The sequence below is a fragment of the Octopus bimaculoides genome, chromosome 9 (genome assembly GCF_001194135.2).
Source record: "Octopus bimaculoides isolate UCB-OBI-ISO-001 chromosome 9, ASM119413v2, whole genome shotgun sequence".
NCBI lineage: Eukaryota > Metazoa > Mollusca > Cephalopoda > Octopoda > Octopodidae > Octopus > Octopus bimaculoides.
This window is the reverse complement of record NC_068989.1, coordinates 69,821,136-69,841,433: the sequence shown is the minus strand read 5'-3', so window position 1 is coordinate 69,841,433 and position 20,298 is coordinate 69,821,136. Positions and strand designations below refer to the sequence as shown.

At 33.0% G+C, this 20,298-nt stretch overlaps 1 protein-coding gene across 5 annotated transcripts in view; it reads right to left on the bottom strand.

Annotated features, from left to right (window-relative positions):
* The window catches only part of LOC106881649 (transient receptor potential cation channel subfamily M member 3), a 662,626-nt gene that overhangs the window by 199,604 nt on the left and 442,724 nt on the right, over positions 1-20,298 (bottom strand). For all 5 annotated transcript variants that reach the window (XM_052970748.1, XM_052970745.1, XM_052970746.1 and 2 more), the window contains 2 exons: positions 10,663-10,742; positions 8,677-8,842 (listed from right to left, as the gene is read on the bottom strand). In XM_052970748.1, the coding sequence (XP_052826708.1) occupies positions 8,677-8,842; positions 10,663-10,742 (246 nt within the window). The remainder of the gene's footprint in view (positions 1-8,676; positions 8,843-10,662; positions 10,743-20,298) is intronic.

Below are 20,298 nucleotides of genomic sequence, written 5' to 3'. Positions count from 1 at the left end.
GGCGCATAAAAGACACCATTTCGAGCGTGGCCGTTTTCGTGCGGGTGACACGTAAAAGCACCCACTACACACTCTGAGTGGTTGGCGTTAGGAAGGGCATCCAGCTGTAGAAACTCTGCCAAATCAGACTGGAGCCTGGTGTTGCCATCCGGTTTCACCAGTCCTCAGTCAAATCGTCCAACCCATGCTAGCATGGAAAGCGGACGTTAAACGATGATGATGATGATGATATGTACATACATACATATACAAACACCTACACATGACAGGCTTCTTTCAGTTTCCTTCAACCAAGTCCACTCACAAGGCTTTGGTTGGCCTTGGGTTATAGTAAAGGACATTTACTCAATATCTAACAGCAGGCAATTTTCATTGAGAAGAAACACCTATGTATGTAACTATTTACATTATTTACATTTGACGGATATTTGTCCTCATCTTGTTTGTTGTTAACACTTTTCGGCTGACATACCCTTCAGCCTTCATCAGGTGTCTTGGGGAAATTTTGAACCTGGGTTCTCATTTCTAAGGTATTTTTCGATGTTATTATTATTATTATTATTCAGGTCACTGCCTGGAATTGAACTTTGAATCTTGGGGTTAGTAGCCCGTGCTCTTAACCACTACACCATAGAGAACTGTATTACCTATGTATGAAGATGTGTGCATACACACTTTTGCTTGCAAGATATTTTTCTATACTACCTCCCCCAAACGATATATAAATTCTACTATCAACAATTCAATAGTCTTAATTACTCAATAGCAAATTCTAAAAAGTATTTTAAGAAGACAAAAAGAAAAAAAAAAAGATATTTAAGTAATATTTTGTAAAAGTGAATGCAATGACAAAATATATGACATCTAAGAATATATTTATGAACACTCCACTGAATATAATTCTGAATGGAGTTATTAATCATTTTTGGAATAAGCTAAAATAATAACATTATGGTTTAAATGAAGAATCTATAATAAAACCAGGATGTATGGGAATATTGTAGATATATATCTACCTTTATTTGTGTGGTAATTGATAAAAAAAAAACTATAAAAAAAAACATACAGGTGCGAACATTTTCCAACTGGGAATCTAATGACATTATTTTCAGTACAAAAATTTCAACAGCTTGGATAGGATTTATGAAATTTACAGATGCCAATTCTAACAAAACTTATGACCAAAAGAGAAAAACACTCACTCACTCATACACATATAAAATTCAAAACCTTACAAAATTAGTTATTTTAACCTGAACCACCACCACTGCCGCCACTGCCACCACCACCACCATCATTATTATTATTATTAATAATATCAACTTTTCCATGCTTGCATGGGTTAGATGGTACTTGTTGAGGCAGATTTTGTGCGGTCAGATGCACCTCCTTTTCTAACCTTCACCTGCTTTCAGGTAAGTTTATATTCAACCCTAGCTGGACATATTTTTATAGAAGATTGAAAATGAAAAGTACCACTTGTATGAAGGCGACAGTCATAAGACAAGAAGTCACAAATACACACATACATATACATGTGTGTGTATACAAGTACACACACACACACACACAATATATATTTTATTCTTTTAACAAGTATAGTATTAAGAATGACTTCAAAGGTTTGGCCAGCTAAGCCATCATCAAACTGTCAATACTATTCCTGTTAAAGCATAATAAATTTATACTCTATTTTCAGATTAATGTAATTTTGTTTTCATTATAAATGAACATAAAAGCAAACATTAATATATATATAACACAAATAAGAATGGAGACAACCAGAGTTTTAATTGGTGATTACACCATACATTACCACTGATTGTTTTTATTGTGCCGGAATATTTAGATACAGAAAAAACAGGCATAAAATACCAGTCAAATTAATATATTCAAAAATATATGCTAACACATTATCAAGGTAATCCAAAACATGCTAAATTCAAAGCGAACTAGGAAAATACTTCTAATAAACAGATACGAAAAGAGTATTATGAAGAAATATATTATTCTAAGAAAAGTCAGTTTAGTATTTAACTCTTGATGATGTCAGCCAATAACGAAAGAATAAATATAAACTCTTTCAATTTCCTTCTACCAGAACCACTAATCACAAGTCAATCTGGAGTTAAAGCAGAAGACACTTGTCCAAGGTGTTACACGGGGGCTGAACCCAAAGCCCTGTGGTTGTGAAGCTGTGTCTACATCTATAATCACTTTAAAAAAGCATACAATAAATACCAGACGTCTCATCAATGGTTGGTGATGTTTGAATATGTAGGATATGTGGATGTCAATTAAAAGACTTCAACTGCACGACAGTGTGACCAATTGAAGTGTGTGCAAAATCAGCAGCAGTTGTTACATTAGTTACAAAATTGCTTAAATATTGGTTCTGTTTATCATTGCTGTTGTTTTAGCTAACTTGGAAACAGGTGAGAGCTGGTGACAGGGCGGGCATCCAACAATAAAATAATTTACCAACTAATTCTGCCTGAGCTACGCAAGCATGAAAAAGTGGATGCTAAAACAATGATAATGACGGTAGTTTTGTACATCATTACGTATGTGGTGATCCTCCCTCATGCAACCAGGTGAAGTCATTCAACAGCTATATAGCCATACACTGGCTACATAAGTGGCCAGTGTATGGCTATATAGCTGCTGAATGACTCTCTCTAGAGCAGGAAATGGTGAAACTCTTTACTGTCTACTTTTGTTTCAGTTAGTTTTATTACTAGATATGCTTCAGTTGAATGAGACATTGATTTGTTGTATCTCAATTCTGTAAGGTATCTGACCAAGTATGTTTATTTCCAGTCTCTTATTTCAGCAATGCTTTCCATTCACATGTGATCTAAAAGAACAGTATTTCTAGAACTTATTCATAATACAACTACTTCTACATCACTTTTAACTCAAACATTGTTTCTTATGGGTGTTATAACTGAAAATTTTTCTTGCTCCAATCCTAAAACATTTTTGGAATTAAACAGGCTGGTTAATAACAGCAAATTATTATACAAATTAGGCCTATAGAGGTCAACCTTTTACTGGTACATAAAAAATATGAGAGAACCTAAGTATAATGTTTTGTTGTATCCATATTTTCTACATTAGCAACCTTGACTTGTAATAATTTGTAATAGTCAAACAGGTCTCTTTTCTTATAACATCTACCAAATCTATGTTCTAACTTACTGCTGTAACTATGGTGATTCAAATGGCACCAATATTTCAATTGGTTGTAAACATAAAGCTAACTCCTTTCTGGTTTACACATGGAACCCCAATTTCCCGATTCATAAAATAATATTACAAGATACACTCTACACCCACATTATAGGCTCTCACTTCAGCTAGAAATAGTGCAAACTTGCTGAGGACAACAGACGAGCTATGAAGTACCAACTGTAGTAGTAATCACCATGTGACTCAGATAATCCCTAACAGGGACCAATATGAACTCATATCAAGAACCTAGGTAAGCTCAATGATATTACCTCAATATCTTTATATAGACATCACCTTTCACAGCTGCAGTTAATACTACAGAACTTTATAAGAAAACTATTTCAGCTTGCAAACTAACTCAGCTTTCACAGAAAACATGTGGTTCCAAGGAAAGTAAACCCCTAATTGTATTCACAGTAAAACACTAATACCATTCCTCAGTCACTTTGTACAAATCTCCCTTGCATTTGGTGTATGCACAATCCACTTGCATCTGGTGTGTGTATATCAGATAGAATCCACTTGCATCTAGCAGACACATGCATATAGACCCCACTTGCATCTTGTACCCACATCATGTAGATTCTACTGGCATTATGCACAGACATCAGGCAGAACCCACTTGCATTTTGCAGATGCACACATGCAGACTACACATCTTACACACTAGATAGACCCTACTTGCATCTTGCACACACTTCAGACAGAACCTGCTTACATCTTACATACACATCAAGCAGAAATCATTCGCATCTTGTGTCTGCACATGTGTAAACTCCACTTGCAACTTGCACAAACATAATGCACACCCCACCTGCACATCACACATCATTCAAGCTCCAGTTGCATCTTACACATGTATACATAGGAGATCCTCTGTTAATCTCTTCAGTGACACACCATCTATGACACTCTCTCCTCTGAGTATATTTGTATGATAGTTTGATTTTCATTACTGTTTTTTGTTTCGCTTTCATATTTTTCGGTTACTGCTTTTTGAAGAAATCTAGAAAGTGGTTAATGAAAAGCCATCTCATGTAACCAGATGAACTTGTAGTCATTCCTTAACCTTCACTGGTCATTTGGACCAATGACAAGGCAGAACCTCTCAGCCATGCACAGACTATAAAAGCAAAACTCAAATCTCTCATTTTCTTCTCTGCAGTCATCAACCAGAGCAAGAACACTGGTTATTGTCTACTCTTGTTTCAGCCGGTCTTAATATAAGATATTTTCAATTGAATGAGTTATTGATTTACTGCATCTTGAAGTCACCAGGTATCTAATAAAATATGTTAATTTTCTTTCTTTTATATCAGTAACAATCTCCATTCACACTACATATGTGACCAAAGAAATTTCTTACAAGAACATAAGCATAACACCACTTCTACAATACATTTAACTCAAACATTGCTTCTTATTAATGTTGTAATTCAAATATTATTTTTCTCTAGATAAATAACTCTCATTCAAATTCATGCATTTACAAACTTTTCAAAATAAAAATGTACAGTTTATTCAGATTGAATGATCACACCATTGAGGACAGGGAAGGTCTACTTTCAAGTGAAATGTAGAAAATATAAGAGAACTTATTCTATATAGGTAGTAATACTGAAGGTACAATGTTAGGAGAGAACATCTTTGCAAACTATATTCTAGGTTATACACTTGTTGCCTCATCTACTTTGGGAGTTGTTATCTATTATCTTTCAGTGAACAGGTCGTGGTCTCAAAGCGACGAAAATATTTTGACAAATTAAATTTAAATGTTGAAGTGAATCTAACGGTTTTTGTGTTATTTTAAATGGCTTATAAACACCTTCCCCACTGCAATTGTTTATTTTTATTGTAAAAGAAATAAGCAACCTTAAATATGGAATGAAATTGAAAACATAATTTATCTATACTATTCTACTGTGCTGGTAAAGTTTTAATAAATTTTTATATGCTTTCTTAACATCCTTATTTTCATATTGGTGAAAAACGAGAGTGGTTTGACTTAAACTCAGGGTACCATTAAACAAAGTACAGCAGTTGCTCCTCTGAGTTGTGATTCAAAAATAAATATATCATTAATTTATTTAACACACCTAATTTAAAATATTTATCGATCAGTCAATTGCCTTACATCATCATTGTCATTTAACATGCTGACATGGGTTGGATGGTTTGACAGGATCCAGTGAGCTACAGAACTGTATTATGTTCCATGTCAGCTTTGGCATGGTTTGCCCTTCCCAATGCCAACCATTTTACAGCATGTAACTGCTTTACATTGTGTTACCATATATACAATTGATTATGTTCCTGATTTGATTCCATAGTTTTAGTGTTACACTCAGACCATGGAAGAATATTACAGATTTACTTAAGTGATAGTATTTGCTAAGCATAAAGGACAATTCACCTGACTCTGTTACGAACAGAGTGCATATAAGCACGTACAAAGTTATCCTAATTATTATCTCAACAAAATAAGCCGTTTTTACAGAATTTATTTGCATACTCTATTATTTCCATACATTACTAATAATATAAAACATAATTTACAATATGCAAATTAAAACAAACTAAATATAATTATATCATAGTTAGGAAAACACTAGATATTTAAGTAGAAAGCGGGGAAAAAAGGAAACTCAATAGAAATTGAAGAATTTGAGAAATTTTGTTGGATTCATACCATGAAAAACACATGACAAACCTTTGAAGAATAATGATTTATGAAAATAATAAAATAATTCATTTGTTTATTGTTATAAAATAAATGGAATTTTATTGATTAATAGCAATTTTTGAAAATATATAAATGGATGTTATTATTATTATTTTTTTATGTATTATCAATATTCTATTTATTAATTTTTTTTGGGGGAAATTCAAAGCACAAATGCATACAGCTAATCAGGTAACAAAGTTGTCGTTAATATTTTCCGAAAACATTAGTGCAGCAATAACAAAATCAAACTTAAATATCACTTCAGTTTTTTTTGTTTTTTTTTTACCTAAAATGAAAACAAAAAAAATTCAATAATTGTAAACAACTTTAGCAACGAACTTCTTCCAATCATAATATTCTTCTAATGCGACGAAATGTGAATAAACTAAAATACACATCACTGAACTAACCACTAAGAGTGATACTAGACCAAGAACAAGTTTATTGATCGAGAGATTAAAGAAAAGCAGACGATGTCCGCAGCTTTGCATGGCAGCTGGACTAATAATCATTGCAGGGCAAATGATAGCAAACATTTTTTTCTTAAAAACCACAGCTCACCAAACACACCTTATCATTTATAGCAAGCTGAAGAAGAATTATATCTAAAATCAATTAATAATAGTTGGTTTTTCATGTTTTTGTTAACTTTTACACCAATATTCTTAAGACTATGGCAAGCACTTTACCAAAGTTATGAATTTTTGAAATGATATTCTTGTAAATGTTTCAAATAAACAGTTACAGCTGTGATACACATAGCAAATAACAAGTTTTCCACAAATGTAGTCTATAATGCTATAATGCTTGCACACCGTGTATGTGTCTTGCTCGACATGTGGTGGAGAGAAAATACAAAGCTAGCAATGAATATACAGAAGTATAGTGGATCTTTGATAGATTAGCAGGTAACTGGATTTTAAATTTGTTGGTTATGGAAACATTAGCAATGAGGGTACTTATCATAAGTCAAGGACTTCTGGAACAGTAAATAGTTCTTGTTGACATAATTAGCAACGGTGGGAGTTTTGGACAAAAGATAGTAAAATATAAAAGGGGTGGAAAATGAAGGAGTCGGTGCTTTTGCTAATTTTTTTTCTTTATGGGGAGGGGTATACAACAACTAAAAGTGGTAGGCACCAATGTATTCTGATGAAAATGCAGTCAACAATTGTTAGATGTGAACCTAAAATAATGAGCAAACACTGGATACAATAAACGACACACCTTTCTATCTTTTATCTATTACATATCTATAATGACAATGGTGATGGTAATAGCAGTAATGATAAAAGAAGGGGATCTTAAGATGTCTTAGTATGCGAGAGTATATCAGTAGATTTATATCTTCAAAATGGTTCTAAAATCTGTATTAAAAAAAAAGAAAAGTCTTTTGCACTCATAACTCACCTAAATTGGTTGAAGATAACAAAATATTCCTCTTCTCTATTTTCCTTCACTTATATGGGCCACAACTTTACAAGTTATGAGGCACTTATTACTAGTGTTGTTGCTATGAAAAAAAAACATTCAATCCACTTAGTAAAGATGGTGTTAAGTAGAGGATTAGGTTGGGGATCTAGTCAGAGATACTATGCCAAAGAAGACAATGATGCACAACAGTCCTCCTCAGACTGTCAAACTCTTCAGCCCATGCCAACAAGGAAATCAGATGTTAAATTATGACAAGAAGGATAATGATGTAAAAGATGCATCATTAAAATGGAAGTTATTCCATTTTAGATTTAAAAAAGAAAAAAGATTTGGTTAAACCATATAATTAAAATCCATCTTCTAAATTAATTTAACAAATGTGTAATGGGTAATCTTAGCAGCATATAGGTTTAACGGAGTGTACAGATGGAATATATCTCCTTTTATATCAATTTTACTGCTATTTTTCTTTGTCACATTCACATTTTATGCGCATTATTCTATTCTAGGCATTGAATTGCATAATTCTGAAGAATAGGCACAGTTGTAGCCGTGTGATAAAGATGCTTGCTTCCAGACCATGTGGTTTTAGGTTCAGTCTCACAAAGTGACACCTTGGACAAGTGTCTTCTACTATAGCCTTAGGCTGACTAAGTCCTGTGAGTGGATTTGGTAAACAAAAACTGAAAGAAGTTTGTCTTGTGTGTGTGTGTGTGTATGTGTGTGTGTGCACGCACGCGTGCATGCATGAACCTTTCTCTTGATAATGTGATGGTTGTAAATGAGTGCCACCATCATATAAGCGATGTTATTTGTTTCCAGTCTACTGTGAAAAACATGTCTGCTCACAGGGAAATAGTACCCGATTTGAAAATAGATGAGGGTTGGCAGCAGGAAGAAATATCTAGCCATAGAAAATCTGCCTTGATGAATCTCATCTGACCCATGCAAGCCCATGGAAAACCAGACATTAGCCATTAGCATTTAAACTGGCCATATCTGGCCAAAATGTTCTACTTGTTTAATGCTCAAACTGGCCAAATCCAGTACCATACACCTACCCTACAATCTCATTCTAAAAGTAAACAAATACATCATTGAAATTTCAAAGCTACAAGATAATGCGTGATTAATTCAATAGAATGTGAATAAATAAGCATTACATTTGACAGAATAATGCGAATGCTAAAAGGGTTAAAATGGTTGTGATGATGTATATGTTAAAACTGGATAGCCGTCCTAACAGCATTGTACATTGATAACAACAGAATGAAGTGATTTACCTGTGCTTTACTTGGATGTGGGGCTCCCTGAAATTCTATTGTCCCATAAGCATCTGTTGGTTTCACTTCAGTGTGGCGGAGCGGATGCCAACGTTCTTCTGTATAGTCAGCAGCAATTTCCCGTGTAAGGGCAACATGTCTATCTTCTTCCCGTCCACAACAACATCTGCAAGGAGTGATAAAGGCAAAAGTAAAAACATAAAGAAGATATATCACATTTAGTGTAATAACATACTGTCTACTGATCTGTGTTGTCGTATATCAAATTATGAAAGCATTACTTTACTGAAATTAACTGGTTCCTGGAGAACATAACCACTTTGTAAAAATACCTTTATATACGCTGAACTTTATGTGGCTTTTTACAAGTTTTTACAGGTGATGGAGATGTGGCAACAGCAAATCATAACAGCAAGATTATTGTGAATTAGGTCTTAAGACCTACTATTAAACCACAACAAATATTTGTTCAGGCTTGTGGGGTAACATTTATGTGATCAATAAAACTGCTAGAAATAACAAACAAATCTCCCTCAAATCATATTCAAGCATTTTTTTGAAAAACAGAACACCAAGAATAAAACCCTATATTTGAAAACATGATGGGGTGGTCAGGATGTATACTTTTCAACATAGGTCTGCTGGATAAGGGCAAACCTGCGATTAAATAACAACTGGATATCTGCAGATTTTTATGTTTTATGGTGAACACATATAACCAACATAGTAGTGAATGCACATTACCAACAGAGTAGTGAACACATTATCAACATGACACTTATTTCCACATTAAGTGACTGTTTCTAAACTTTTGGAATTTAGTCTCACCAAAACTGTTTTTTTATTAATTTAAAAAAGAATTAAATACAAAACAAAACAGTATCTTAATACAATGAAACAACATTTAAAATTATAAATCGTGATAAAACATTTTACTCCCACCAGTGTTTCATGTGTCATTTCATGAGACAAATTGTGTACAATAAGAGCTTTAATACAAAGGTAGGTGTAACAGTTTAGTTCTCATGTACAATGTGTATCTGGGTTTAAAAATTTGGAAAAAATATACTGGTTATACATGAATAAAGAGACTAACTTTAAGGAAGTTCTTTTTTATCATATTTCCTCTTAATTTTTCTTTTTTGGTTAACAATGATTTAATCTTTAGTTTGTTCCTTTTATGACATGGTTTTGGCTTGCTTATCTATCAAATAATTTTTAAAGAAATATATTAATTTACATTATCCAGGGTGCACAATTGTAATATATTGATTTTATCCCCCATCATCTCTATTTTTGGAGACACAAGATACCTCTTTATATACCGATGTATACAATAATGCATTGAAATTCAGGACATCAGTTGTGCCTTACATTTTGTTTCCTCAGAAGTAAGACTTGATTGAGTATATTTAGAATGTTGATTCCAAAAATGGCATTAGTTAGACTCAAGCTAATTAAAGATCTGCTATTTTGATATAAAAAAAAAGTAACAATACTAATGCTTTTAATATATTATTTTTCCACAATTGTCTTTTTTGATATATGAGTTCAAAATTATTACTGGACAATTCTTTGTCTTGCACAGTACATCTCTACAGCTCTTTAAGTTGGATTTTAAATATTTATGATATATACATACAGGTGAAGGTACATGGCCTAGTGGTTAGGCTGTTGCACTCATGATTGCTAGATCATGGGGTCGATTCCCAGGTTGGGTGGCATGTTGTCTTTTTGAGCTAAACACTTCGTTTCATGTTGTTCTAGCTCCCCATGGGAAAATCTTACAGGAACATTTTTAGTGATTATTAAAAAAAAAAAATTAAGGTATATCAAAATATAAAAAAATTAGGGGGAAAGGGCAGAAACCAATGAAAGTTTAAAGTAGAGTGACCCACAAATTATTCCAAAGCAAGTAAGATGCAAGTCAGTAAAAGTTCTCTTGTTCAGTGTTAACATGTGATAAAATAACGAAAAAAGTCTTACTTTGAGTGATCTCTGGAACTGGGAATAAATCTAATACATTCTCGTTTACAAAAGACTCTCTCAATCCAAGCTCGCTGGCACTAAAAGAAAATAAAAAGACATAATTTAAGATTTTGCTCAAAGGAGAGGAAAAATGGAAATCAGGATAAAAAAGCAAGCAGTCACCTAAAGATATACCTTGAAAAACTTGCATGAAGAAAATTTCTTGATTAGAACCTTTTACAGTTATAATTCAAAGTTTAACATTTAAAGAAGAATAAAAACTGATATAAACTACAATATCCAAAGATTTACAACATTAAGAATTACTACAAAAAACAAAAACAAAAAAATAAAGACAATACCACTACCCCACCCCCAAAAAGAAAAAAACAGAAACACAAAATGTTTAATAATATGTTAAAAAATTGATGTTACCATCAATGATGGAGAGTTTCAAAGTTATTAATTGGAATCAATAAATTATGTTGCTTTTTGAAAAACAATCTATTTTATAGATCTTGAAAATGTTATTTTAAAGGAAGACATAAAAGTGAGTGGAAAACAATACAAAACAAAAGCAATATGGATACCTAATGAAGCAGACTAAAAAGAGGATTTAACTCTAAGTAATTAAACTGTCAGTTAACAATTAAAATAAAAACAAAAGAGTTTTTAATATATTTATTAACAAATGATATTTAAAAAAAACTGCAATAAATAGTAAATAAAATTAAAGAAGTTTTTGTAACTGAATTTTTTTTTTTTTTTTTGCTTTGGTTTAGAAAAGCAGTCACATATAAACATGATCTAGTTCTGAAAACAAACACACAAAAAGAACAAACAAAAACGATTCATTTATAGTGATCACATAGTTACAGCATTATGTAACTTAGATCACATCTATATTGTTCATTAAAAGCCATCTTACAACAAAAGATCTATATTATATTAAACAAGAAAAGGCATTGCAGTTAGTGCAATAAAAGAATAATGGCATCCATAATCATTCTCAATATGTTCTGTCAGATTTGAATAGGAACACACTAATCACAGATGTATTTTGTCTATGGAGACAAACTTCTTAAGAATGAATATATTATGTCATTTTTGTTATGTCACTGTTTTGATTTTTCACTGTTCTCTGTGCATGCAACAAATTATTAATAACAGAATGTTATTCAGTAAAGCTTGATGGAAGTTGAAAGTGATTTCTTTTTAAGAAAACAGGCAGGTCAGGGCTCTCAACTGTTACTTACACTCCTTGAACATAAACAGTTACAGAATTAACAATGTATTCATATACCATGGGGCTACAAAATCACCAAATATTGCAATTCAAATGGAATAAACTTTTAAAGACAAGCGATCAACAACTGGATCTAACCATAAGGTGAACTGAGGGAGTAGTGAACTTTAACTCTTAATAGTCAGGTGGACTAAGATGATGTTGAATAAACTGGCTTTATTAGAAACACCATTAACCCTTCTGTTACCCTTATTTCTTTGGAGATGCTCAATGTGTTTCGTTCAATTAATTTTAAATATAACAAAGAATTTAGTAAAATAACTTATCATTAAGCTAGTGTTAGGAACATAAACTGTGACTAAGGTCTGGTGGAAGATTTTAATTCAGAACTTATGAAAACAAGATGTTTGTAACTAAAGAGCTAGAGGCAGGCAATTCAATATTGAAATTCAGTTGGCCATCTCTCCTGACATTTAGCATTTTACCATATGAAATTATGTAAATTTTGTCATGAACATTAAAGAGCCAACTGAAAGAACTGCAGGGATATACGATGCACAACAAAAATAAAGAGTTACCTGGAAATAACCAAAAGGTAATCCATGAAATAAGGCAATTATGGAAATTTCATGTATATTAAGGTTATAAAGGAAAATATTATAGGAATACCTTTGAGTCTGAATGAGTCCAAGCCAATATCATAAAAAGCAAAAGAACACCAAAAATCTCAGATATACTTTTGAATGCTAATATCCTAGCCATATTTAGAGAACCATAGAACCCTACAATATAAAGCCAGAGGGGGAAGTTATGGTCAGATCAGAGACCTAGTGCAAAAGCTTGCAACAAAGTCAACTCCGTTAATGTACCCTCACCTCCCTCAGAGCCAAGTAGTGGGTGGTGTTAAACTAGGCGATACATTGTCACCCACCCAAGAAAGTCAGTAGGACTGGGCTAACATGCCAGTCACAGAAGTTGTTTCTTCCTCATAAACTAATAAGATCTTTTGAAAGCCTGTAGAATAAAAACTTTTGACCTTTTAAAGAGCATTAGCAAATTTTTAAAAGTATCACCATTTTGTGCCTGCAAAGGCAATAGAAAAAAATCACAGTTTATATATATATATATATATATATATATATATATATATACATATCATCATCATCATTGTTTAACATCCACTTTCCGTGCTAGCATGAGTTGGACAATGTGACTGAGGACTGGCGAACCAGATGGCTACACCAGGCTCCAATTTGATTTGGCAGTTTCTACAGCTGGATGCCCTTCCTTACGCCAACCACTCCAAGAGTGTAGTGGGTGCTTTTATGTGCCACCGGCACAAAGGCCAGTCAGACGGTACTGGCAATGGCCACGCTCAAAATGGTGTATTTTACGTGCCACCTGCAAAGGAGCCACTCCAGCAGCACTGGCAACGAGAAAAGCAATTTTCATAAAGGTGATGTACTTGGTGAATGTATGTGGTAGATTAGGCCACTGGAAACTAACCTGTCTGTGACTACCTTTCATTTTAAGACACAAAATTACTTGTTTAAAATTATTATTAATATCTAACATAAAACAAACCTTCCTGCATGATTTTATATAAGAATCTTTTGTTATGTTCTACCAATAACTTATAAAAAAAAAGGTTATATATTTTACTAAATTCCTATAAATTTTAACTTTTTGAAAACTAAGTAACACTTTAATATTCAAACCAACCATATTAGGCCCAAAATATTCTACCTGTTTTATGTTCAAACTGACGAGATCGGGTCTCTCACACCTGACCTACAATGTCTTTCTAAAAATAAACAATCACATCACTGAAATCTCAAAGCTAAAGATGATGTATGTTAAGTTCAAAACAATGTGGATAAATAAGCCTTACATTTGACAGAGTAATCTGAATGCTAAAGGATGGAAATATATAGGGAATGTGTTTTCATGCGATGCATGGACACAAGGAGGAAAACGAACTTTTGTATAGAATTTACAATCAAAATGCAAGAGCAATTCAAATATGGTTTCAACACTTTTGTTCACATGTTTGGTACCAGACATGTAAGATCTACAGTAATTTTTCTTGCCCAAATCATAGTGTTTAGATAAGACAATGGAAGATATGCCTGTGAAATTCAACAGTGAATCTACTCAGCAACTTCTATCATCAAGGCATTTCTACTTATTCTTTGCATCATCTAAAATTAATGAATCCTTAAGAATGGTTTTTGATTTAGACAGAAGGCTAGAAATTTCAAAGTAGTTTATTTCCTTGACCAGCAGAGAGATGAAAGGTCTAGTTGACTTTTGAGGGATTTGAGCTGAGAATGTAAAGAATTGGAAGAAATACCACAAAACATTTTATTTCGATGCTCTAACAATTCTGCCAAACCACTGTTCTTAATGCATCCTCAACAGTAACAGACAAGAAGCAACTTGACATGGAACTTATGATGATGGTGATCATAATGGGATTGTGTCGATCTTGTCCCCTTCAAAAGCAAACAAAACCCCATTAAAAAAACCACTAACACAACACATATCAAAAAACAAATGACTGCTTCAATTTTAAAAATAGCTTCAGTAAAACATGAAGGGAAAGGCTTATGAAAATGTGCTTTTTCTATTTAATGTTATTTTTTAATCAGCTTGCGTCCTCAAACTTAAACCAGATAACAATATAAATAATGGTCAGACATGCCTGCAACTATATATATAAAAAAAAAAAATTCTTATTAATTATGTGATAATCAGCATGAAAATATGCTTTTATGAACAATCATATTTAATCCAACTGCAACTCAATGGCAGTACTTCTAAATCATAAGAGCTTTCACTACTGCATCCATAAAGAGCAATGTCTATGAGAATGCCTGAACAAATGTCTGTTGTTCTGCCTGGAGTAATTACACAAATATTAAGCAGACATACACACACACACAAATACATATTATATATATATATATATATATATATATATATATATATATATATATATATATATATATAAGCACAATACACCAGCACACGCATAAATACATACACTTGCACATATCCTGCAATAGGTATGAACAATATAAAGCTATATGAAATGCTTTACAGTATCTATTACAAAGCTGCTTATTTCTGGGCTCAGTTCTTACATTTCATACTGCGGAAGCTAATAACAAACACAGTAATGTACATTATCCAATTCAAATGGATATATATATATATATCCTATGTAATATATTTGGTGATGTATGTTGATACATACAAACATTTGTAAAATACATCTTTTTCTGCTCTTCTCTCTCTCTCTCTCTCTCTCACACACATCTAATTCAAAATAATGAAATAATTTTTTTAAAATCTACATAAAACAATAAATATACAAGCATGGCTCTGTAGTTAACAAGTTTGCTTCCAAATTACATGGTTTTGGGTTCAGTCCCACTGCATGGCACCTCAAGCATATATCTTAATAAAAACCTCATGCCAATGGAAACATTGGTAGACAGAACCTGAAAGAAACTCGTTTTGTGTGTGTATACATGTGTATACATGTGTATACATGTGTATACATGTGTATCACCTCATCTTGACAATTGTAAATGATGTCACCATCATACAACAGGTGTCTATTTCCAAGCTTTCATGAAGCTATCTCTGAACATTGAGAAACATTACCTTGCTTGGAAACAGGTGAGTGTTGGCAAAAGGAAGGGCATCCGACTATAGAAAATCTGCCTCAACAAATTCTGTCTCACCCAAGCAAGAATGGAAAAGTGGATGTTAAAATGAAGATGATGTTGATGAATATACATTGTCTAAACAACAAAATTAAAAGTCTGTTTTGTACACACTGAATGCATTCCTAAGAGATTCGAAGTTTTGGTTTGAATATGTAAACTACATTTTTTCCTAAATTACAAGTTAAGTCAATCTTTTTATTCAGCAGAATGTATCTTGAATTAGAATCAAGTGCCATGAGAATTTTTCTCCAAGGTCTTCATCCCCAGAACCACAACTCTCTACAATTCATTCCCAACCTATGCAACACATCAACAATCTACACTTATGCATAACGGAGAGAACAATCAATAAACACAGGCGTCTGACCAGCTGCTGTCAGTTTCTGCCAGTTGCCATTGAGTTGTCAGGTATTCTTGGACCCCGTTCTACTGATTTCCTCTGCAAAATCGGGATAATGGCAACCAGTTGGAGAAATGAGCCCCATGGGGTGGAGTGGTTGCTGCAGCAAGTCATTGGCCATTCTCTGTGGTAGCACAATTACTGTCATTATCACAGAGTACGGCTGAGCAGACTATTTCTTCTGGGGTGTGTGGCCCATTGCCCCTTCCTCCTTCAACTTCTACTGTTTCAACTCCCTTTTTTCTTTTCTTTTTCTTTCTTATCTCTCTTCTTTTTCTGTTTCTTAGTATTTAAATATTATAATTGTTTTGATTACAATAAAGGTTATGATGCGTCTTATTCATAATAGACATTGTCATCATAATGTCCAATTTCCCATGCTTGCATGGGTCAGATGAAATTCATTGAGACAGATTTTCTACAAATGAATCCTCTTCCTGAAGCCTACCCTTGCCTGTTTCCAAGCAACCAAATATTTCTCTATGGCATGACTTGCTTAAATGGAAGACTAGAAATGAAATGATACTGCTTGTGATGGTGACACTCATTTACAACAAATGCACAGTTTTAAGACAAGAAACACGAACACACACATGCTTATTTGGCATTGTTGATTCAATGCCAATTTATTTGACATCCGAGGTTTTAAAGCTCCTCTTATTCTCTCCTCCCCACCTGTGTGTGTGTGTGTGTGTGAGTGTGCACCAGTGATTCCAGCACCAAAAGGTACTGTTGCCACAAAGGTTCAATGTCTAGTCAGCCATGTCAATTCAACAGCTGCTACCCAATCATCCCATTCTGATGTGTGTGGAGACACAGACATGGATGCATAGTTAAGAAGCCTGCTTTGCAAGTATGTAGTTTTAGGTTCAATCCTGCTGCATGGCACCTTGGGTAAGTGTCTTCTACTGTAGCCTCAGGCTAACCAAAGTCACAGGAGTGGATTTGGTTGACAGAAACTGAAAGGAGCCCATCGTGTGTGTGTGTGTATTTATATAAATGTGTGTCTTTGTTGGTATGTTTACATCCCCATAACTTAGTGGTTTGGCAAAAGAGACTGATTGGGATTGACTCATTCAACTAAATATTCTTCATGGTGGTGCACCAGCATGACTGCAGTCTAATGACTGAAACAAGTAAAAAATATATCTATCAGACCAACCAATTAAAAATATAAATGCATGACTAGACATAGTATTTACCTAATGTATTGTATTTATCCTAAGATTTAAGCTAAAATTCTACTGTCGCAACCCAGCCTGGTCAACCAGTAATCATGTACATCCCATTTTAGCAATAATCCTTTATGATCCATTTTGGAAATAATCCTCTGCGATCCATATAGGAAAATTAATGAATTACCTACTCTGACCCATTTCAGTACATTAATTATCCTGTATGACCCGTTTTGGTAAATCAATAATCCTTTGTAACCCATTTTTGACAAATTAATAATCCCAACCACCTGTCATTTTTCAATATTTCAAAAGTGCACTTAACACTGCTCACCTACCACCATCCTTTATAAATATTCAACAGTGTACATTTAATGTCATGCTTTACTCAGGGAAATATTTCTCCATCTTCTCTCTTTTTGCAGCATCTTGTCTATGATTCATTCTATATCATATTTATGAGCATCTTATATTTGATCAAAATATAAAAGTGTAACTTGTCTTGGAAGCATACTTTTAGATATCAGGAAATACGGCTTACAATAGTTATGATTTAACTTTTATCAAATTTCTTGGCGTTTATATAAAATAATGAAATTCTTTTATTTTTTTACTTGTTTCAGTCATTTATTTGACTGTGGCCATGCAGGAGCAAAAAACAAAAAAATATTAGCTTAAAACAAAATTAAATATAAATTTTCTTATCCGTATAATTCTTCTCATAACTACTATCATTTACTCCTTCTCTTCCTCTGCTTCTATGATTCTTTTTCCTTGTGTGTATGTGTAGCTTTCCCTTACTGATTTCATGCCACAAAGCCTAGTATGTACACTTATCCTGCACCTTTTATGTCAATTTTCTGTGTATTTTTCTTCTCTATAAATATGATTTAACATATATATAGACTTCAAAAAACAGATTTTGTCTTCACCCTACTTTCAGAATTATATTAGTTTAAAGCTGTGCTTTTGAACCTTTGGGTTTTGATATAAGACCACCAGCTTTAAATAGTGCAATTTGCTTTTTGTTTTTTTTTCTTACTATGAGCTTTGATTCAATTTACAGTAAAAAAGAATGAAAAAAATTTAATACCTTGAAAGTTTTAACTAACCAAAATAATTTTATCAAAACATCATTTTAAATTAAATTCATCATTAAACACATGCACATATACATGTACAAAAACTAGGAAATAATATCATGTTTCTCCTTACTGGTAACAAGTAGCTACTAATAATCCATACCTAAAATATCTGGTTTCAGGTTTAGAGGTCTGACCAATCTCTGTATTATAACAGTTTCAAATTTTGGTACTTGACCAGCAGTTTTGTGGGAGAGAGCTAGTCGATTACATCAACCCCGGTGCTCAACTGGCACTTATCTTATCAACCCTGAAAGAATGAAAGACAAAGTCTAAATTTGGCAGAATTTCTGCTCAGAACATAAAAATGGATGAAATGCCACTGAGCATTTTGCCTGATGTGCTAATGATTCTGCCAGCATGCCACCTTACAATCGCTATATAATAGCCAATTTACAAGTTGGTCATCTGAGTTTTCTAGTCACACTTTACTTGATATAGAGAGAAGGAGAGACAGAGTAAAAGAATGATACAAAAGGAGTTAATATAAGAGATGCAGGGTGTGCATACACAAGAGGCTTAGTAGCAGACAATGAATAAAGGAATGCTATACACAGAGCCAGAGGAAGAATCATAGAGGAGGAGGAGGTAAAGTTAATGACAGAGACATAAGAGGAGTTATACAAACAAGACATTTCAATTTTATTTTAAGATAATATTTTTCTTTTGAAAATTAGTATCAATTTCATCATTTTGTATATGCACCAAGAAATTTGATGGAAGTTTACTTTACTGATCCTACTAAATATCTGGAATATACCATAGTGACAAATAACTGAAATTCAACTGAAACAAACTCAGTCCCATTGAAACTATGTTTCAGACTTAACCCTTTTGATACCAATCCACCTGAGACTACCCCTAGTTCTATGTTACAATTTTCCAGTTTTAAAGTGATTTAAATTAAAACATTACCATTAAAATTTCAAGTCAATTTAAGTTCCAAACACCAGATTAATAATGACAATAATAATTTCAAAAGTAATTAAAACTAAGGCTGTGTATTTCAGCAGAAATATAAGGAATAGGGTTAAAAACCACTGATTCATATTCTGGACACTTTAGTTATTTGCTACACTCTCTAGAGTCCAAAGAACAAAGTTTAACAAAAATCTGGAATGTCAGATTGGCTGAGGAATTGATATCTTGGCTTAACAGGCTATGGGTTATACCCAGTTACTTATATTGGGAACAGATTATTGTTGACATCATATTTTCTCATATGAGAATAACATTTCTGATCTAAAAACACCTCTGTATTTGTACAATGCGGTCAACTTTAGCTCTCCAATTTTAATAAGACAAAAAACAAAAACAAAAAAAAAAAGGAAAAAAAAGAAGAGGGAACCTTTATATTTTTTATGTATGAATAAAAATTCCATAACTTAGTAGTCATTTCCACAGTTGGCTACACATCAGATTGACAATGTTCTGAAAATTATCTAGTTAACAACAATTTTGATGCATACCTGACTTTTCTCTTAGCTAAGTATGAAACCTACTTGAGGTTTGCAGACAGGTATAAAATTAAGCTGTAAATTGTCTCTATCAAACTAAACTTCTGAAACTTAGCCAAACCTCTAAACCAGGAGATTTCATAGCAGTGTGTCACTGTTAATCTCTGGGTGTGTCGTAAAAATCTGATCAATTTTACTGAATATTTGGCTGTTGAGGTCTGACAACTCTACATACATTTAATTAGACTGGTTGACACGTGAGATCTATTTAATTGCATATTTATTGATTTTGTTAATTATGTGTTGTTAACAAAGCATAGAGCATCAAAAAAATGTTTTATATTTTGAGGGTGTATCGTCAACACTAAAAGTTTAAAAAGCTTTGTTGCAAACAGAAATTATTTTTTACAGAAATTATTTTAACAGCATATCATAGATCTATGAATAGTAGTTATGCAAAACTCAATGCAAACAACAAATGTTATTTGCAATAAATC